Source organism: Neoarius graeffei, chromosome 27 (genome assembly GCF_027579695.1).
Source record: "Neoarius graeffei isolate fNeoGra1 chromosome 27, fNeoGra1.pri, whole genome shotgun sequence".
Lineage (NCBI taxonomy): Eukaryota > Metazoa > Chordata > Actinopteri > Siluriformes > Ariidae > Neoarius > Neoarius graeffei.
Genome location: NC_083595.1, coordinates 41,635,843 through 41,641,934, shown reverse-complemented (window position 1 = coordinate 41,641,934; position 6,092 = coordinate 41,635,843). Strand labels below are relative to the sequence as shown.

Sequence of the window (6,092 nt, the reverse complement as noted above, 5' to 3'; positions counted from 1 at the left end):
CTGGGCAGAGGCACAAAAATGGTCTCAGGATACAAACGTTCACTATATAATGATTCATCCAGATGTATATTTATTTTATATAAACACACACACACAGACAGTACTGTGCAAAAGTCTTAGGCACATGTAAATAAATGCTGTAGAACAAAAATGACTTAAAAATAGTTAAAATGTTTCAACATTAAAAAAAAAAAAAAAAAAAATGAAACACCACAACAGCTGTAAGTCATAATAAATTAAAGTCAATATTTGGTGTGAGACAACCCTTTGCTTTAAAAAAAAAAAAAAAAAAAAAAGTAGTCTCTGGTATGATGAGTGCAGTTCTATAAGGAAATGAGCTGTAGGTTTTACTGAGCGTCTTGCAGAACCAGCCCCAGTTCTTCTGGACACTTTGTCACACTCGCTTCTTCATTTTGCACCAAAACCCAGTAGCCTTCATTATTTCTTTTTTAATCTGAAAACTGCTCTCTTATGCAATATGTTGCTCAGATACAAACTTTTTTTTTCTCTGTAACATTTAATTTTGTGCTGGAGAACAAACATTTGGACTCTAAAATGTTTTTTGTACTGACTCGATAATGTAGAAGTCATAAAATAGAAATAGTTTGTATGAAAAAAAGGGTGCCTAAGACTTTTGCACAGTATTGTATTTATATATCAATCACAATCATGAACTAACACCCCGCTGTCCTCACCTCCATGATGATGATAAAGGCCATCTTGGCTGCAAGAATATGCCAGAACTGCATGGTTTGTGAGTATTCACTCGGGTGGCCTGGTGGATAGCGGTAGTCTCGATATCTAACAATTCAGATACAATTAAGATTCTATTAAGATTCCATTGTAAATATCAGGGTCATGACATCCTAAGCTGACTGTCAGAGTACACACAAAGTATCTCATTTTTATGCTCATAATTTCCCACAACTTCTGCTCATCTGCTTTAGACAGCTATACTTTCACAAATAAATGGTCAAGCAGAGTGTTGAAATTCCAAGCAGAGCACACACAGGTCCCAGCGGTGTGAAATGATTCAAAAATAAAAACTATAACTGTATCTCAAAAACATTTGCCATATATTACTGATATAAACAGGTGGTGATATACTATACATTTAGTATAGTAGTTTGCAATTGGAGACAAACTTCTTGAGTAGTCTGTTATTATTATTATTATATTATTATTATTATTATTATTAATGATAATAATAGTAAATACAGACTACTCCCAGCTACAGATATTAGATTAGATTCACTTTATTCATCCCACATCGGGGAAATTCACGTGTTACAGTAGCAAGAAAATGTCAAACAGATAACAAATAAAACTGAAATAAAAATTAGACAAACAAAGGATTAAATACAGAGGGCTATTTGCATTATCTACCATGAAAAAGTATAGAAAAATTGCCTTATTGAGAGGCTCGGAAAAACTGCACATTACAGGTAGACTCTGTATACACACACACACACACACACACACACACACACACACACACACACACACACATACCATACATACATATAAATATATGCATAAAAATAGTTGAGGGCCAGTCATTTCCATTCATGCAGAGACAGAACATGCATGCTGGCTATCAGCTGCAGTTGATTTTCATTTTTACAGAAGCTGTACCTGTTGTGTCACAGCCCTTATACCGTACATGAACACACACCCCAGCCACATACCTGCAAGTTGTGATGGACTCATTGAGCCAGGAGGGGTTTTCCTCATGATCTGATAGGTTTTTTTTATTGAGCTTGGAGATTTCATACACTGAAAGGCTATTGTTAATGTAGCCTTTCATAGTGGCCTCATCACTATGGTGGTAGGCATACAGATAGACTAGACGAGGGATCATATCAGAGGTAAATGCCATGATGAAGGCCTGGGATGACAAATAGTGTACAGTAAGTGAAAATATAGAAAGGAAAAAAAAAAAATTTCCACCCATATCCTTCTATCCACATATTATGACACGCACCCACAGACACTTTAATAGGAACACCTGTAACCCCGATCATTTACACAATTATCCAGTGAGCCGAAAGTAGCAGCAGAGTAATGCATAAAAACAATGCTGATAAAGATCAAGAGCTTCAGTTCATGTTCACACCAAACATCAGAATGGGGAAAATGTGAACTCAGTGACATTTGGTGATGCCAGATGGACTGGTTTGAGCGTTAATGAAACAACAGTCTCTGAAGTATTTAATGCATCAGTGAGTATACTTAAGGTCATTGCTATTGTATTATTCTTGTCGATGGGGTCATTTTTAGTTTATCTTTTATGATGAGCTAGAAGGGGGCAGCACGGTGGTGTAGTGGTTAGCGCTGTCGCCTCACAGCAAGAAGGTCCGGGTTCGAGCCCCGTGGCCGGCGAGGGCCTTTCTGTGCGGAGTTTGCATGTTCTCCCTGTGTCCGCGTGGGTTTCCTCCGGGTGCTCCGGTTTCCCCCACAGTCCAAAGACATGCAGGTTAGGTTAACTGGTGACTCTAAATTGACCGTAGGTGTGAATGTGAGTGTGAATGGTTGTCTGTGTCTATGTGTCAGCCCTGTGATGACCTGGCGACTTGTCCAGGGTGTACCCTGCCTTTCGCCCGTAGTCAGCTGGGATAGGCTCCAGCTTGCCTGCGACCCTGTAGAACAGGATAAAGCGGCTACAGATAATGAGATGAGATGAGCTAGAAGGGATTCTGGTGATCGTGATTGATGGTGGTGTAGTATGATTGCAGTGATCTTATTTTACTTTTGGATAGTAATACAGAAATTAATGTAGAATTTAGTTATAATTTAATTTATGTATTGTTATTATTTATATTATTATATATTTATATTATGTTTATTTTGGAGGACCCCTCTGTAAATCACCCCCCAGTGAAGTTGGCTTCCTCAATAATAATAATAATAATAATAATAATAATAAATTATTATTATTAAGTTTCCAGCAAATGGAGCAAAAAATAATTAAAAAAAAAAAAGGACACCCACAAACATCCATGAGCAATTGTTCTGAGCTGCTTGTACTCAGCGCAAAATTTATACCGTTCCTGCTTATTCAGGTGACATTGGGCGTACCTAACAACCTGTGTTTTCTCTCTCTCTCCCCCCCTTATCTGTCCCTCTGAGTTACATGTCAATCCTGAGATTGAGATGCTGACCTCTTCTGCTCCTCAGACTTGCCTGATCCATCCCGATGCCCTACGTCTGGCTGGAGTCTCATCACATCGTTCCTGTGGAGGACGGCCCCATATGGACAGTTGAAAGTCACACCTGGAGGACGCTCTGGACTCTTACAGTAATGCTTTTATGGCTGAGGACTACAGTTGACTTGCTAACTTTAGGACTGCAGTTGTCATGAACAGTTTTGCACTCAAGTTTCCATCAATGAAGAGTTTATAACATCAACAAAACTGACTTCATGTTAAAACTGTTAATGTTATAGTCATGTTGTCTGTTGTTGCCCAAATGAGGGTGGGTTCCCTTTTGAGTCTGGTTCCTCTCGAGGTTTCTTCCTCATGTCGTCTGAGGGAGTTTTTCCTTGCCACCGTCGCCACAGGCTTGCTCATTGGGGATAGATTAGGGATAAATTAGCTCATGTTTTAAGTCGTTCAAATTCTGTAAAGCTGCTTTGCGACAATGTTTATTGTTAAAAGCGCTATACAAATAAACTTGACTTGTGGGTAGAAATACCTTGTTAATCAGAGTTCAAAGGAAAATAGCCAGACTGGTCTGAGCTGAAAGGAAGTCTATGGGAACTATTTACAAATAACGACTCTTTACAAATGTGTTGAGTAGAAAAACATCTCGGAACACAAACCATGTCAAGCGTTGAGATGGGCTACAACAGCTGAACGCTACATTGAGTTCCACCTGTTGTCAGCCAAGAACAGGAATCTAAAACTACATTGTGTTCAGGCTCACAACTGGATCGCTGAAAATTGGAAAAATATTGACTGTTCGTCACTGGATGATTGGATAATTGCATTAATAAGCAGGTGCACGGGTGATCCTGTTCAAGTGGCTGCTGAATGTATGCATAACTATACATTAAATTTTTTTTCACTGTTTTTTTTTTTTAACACAGATTAACAGTTTAACTTACATTGTGTATGTGTGACTATACAATATTACTATATTTCCTTAATCAATAACAATATTGTGTCCTGTGCAAAATTTTACCCACCCTAATTTTCTAATACAAAGTTTGTCTCAATGTTAATTTTTTGTCTTCTGCATTACTGTGCAAGTAATTTTATATGTACAACCCCGATTCCAAAAAAGTTCGGACAAAGTACAAATCTCATCTCATTATCTCTAGCCGCTTTATCCTTCTACAGGGTCGCAGGCAAGCTGGAGCCTATCCCAGCTGACTACGGGCGAAAGGCGGGGTACACCCTGGACAAGTCGCCAGGTCATCACAGGGCTGACACATAGACCCAGACAACCATTCACACTCACATTCACACCTACGGTCAATTTAGAGTCACCAGTTAACCTAACCTGCATGTCTTTGGACTGTGGGGGAAACCGGAGCACCCGGAGGAAACCCACGCGGACACGGGGAGAACATGCAAACTCCGCACAGAAAGGCCCTCGCCGGCCCCGGGGCTCGAACCCAGGACCTTCTTGCTGTGAGGCGACAGCGCTAACCACTACACCACCGTGCCGCCCAAAGTACAAATTGTAAATAAAAACGGAATGCAATAATTTACAAATCTCAAAAACTGATATTGTATTCACAGTAGAACATAGACAACATATCAAATGTCGAAAGTGAGACATTTTGAAATTTCATGCCAAATGTTGGCTCATTTGAAATTTCATGACAGCAACACATCTCAAAAACGTTGGGACAGGGGCAATAAGAGGCTGGAAAAGTTAAAGGTACAAAAAAGGAACAGCTGGAGGACCAAATTGCAACTCATTAGGTCAACTGGCAATAGGTCATTAACATGACTGGGTATAAAAAGAGCATCTTGGAGTGGCAGCGGCTCTCAGAAGTAAAGATGGGAAGAGGATCACCAATCCCCCTAATTCTGCGCTGAGAAATAGTGGAGCAATATCAGAAAGGAGTTCGACAGTGTAAAACTGCAAAGAGTTTGAACATATCATCTACAGTGCATAATATCATCAAAAGATTCAGAGAATCTGGAAGAATCTCTGTGCGTAAGGGTCAAGGCCGGAAAACCATACTGGGTGCCCGTGATCTTCGGGCCCTTAGACGGCACTGCATCACATACAGGCATGCTTCTGTATTGGAAATCACAAAATGGGCTCAGGAATATTTCCAGAGAACATTATCTGTGAACACAATTCACCGTGCCATCTGCCGTTGCCAGCTAAAACTCTATAGTTCAAAGAAGAAGCCGTATCTAAACATGATCCAGAAGCGCAGACGTCTTCTCTGGGCCAAGGCTCATTTAAAATGGACTGTGGCAAAGTGGAAAACTGTTCTGTGGTCAGACGAATCAAAATTTGAAGTTCTTTATGGAAATCAGGGACGCCGTGTCATTCGGACTAAAGAGGAGAAGGGCAACCCAAGTTGTTATCAGCGCTCAGTTCAGAAGCCTGCATCTCTGATGGTATGGGGTTGCATTAGTGCGTGTGGCATGGGTAGCTTACACATCTGGAAAGACACCATCAATGCTGAAAGGTATATCCAGGTTCTAGAGCAACATTTGCTCCCATCCAGACGACGTCTCTTTCAGGGAAGACCTTGCATTTTCCAACATGACAATGCCAAACCACATAGTGCATCAATTACAGCATCATGGCTGTGTAGAAGGCTCCAGGTACTGAACTGGCCAGCCTGCAGTCCAGATCTTTCACCCATAGAAAACATTTGGCGCATCATAAAACGGAAGATACGACAAAAAAGACCTAAAACAGTTGAGCAACTAGAATCCTACATTAGACAAGAATGGGTTAACATTCCTATCCCTAAACTTGAGCAACTTGTCTCCTCAGTCCCCAGACGTTTACAGACTGTTGTAAAGAGAAAAGGGGATGTCTCACAGTGGTAAACATGGCCTTGTCCCAACTTTTTTTGAGATGTGTTGTCATGAAATTTTAAATCACCTAATTTTTCT

General features: G+C 40.2%; 1 protein-coding gene across 5 annotated transcripts in view; it reads right to left on the bottom strand.

The window, feature by feature from the left end:
- The window catches only part of ano5b (anoctamin 5b), a 98,111-nt gene that overhangs the window by 334 nt on the left and 91,685 nt on the right, over positions 1-6,092 (bottom strand). For all 5 annotated transcript variants that reach the window (XM_060911438.1, XM_060911439.1, XM_060911440.1 and 2 more), the window contains 2 exons: positions 1,689-1,888; positions 696-801 (listed from right to left, as the gene is read on the bottom strand). In XM_060911438.1, coding sequence (XP_060767421.1) covers positions 696-801; positions 1,689-1,888 — 306 coding nt within the window. The remainder of the gene's footprint in view (positions 1-695; positions 802-1,688; positions 1,889-6,092) is intronic.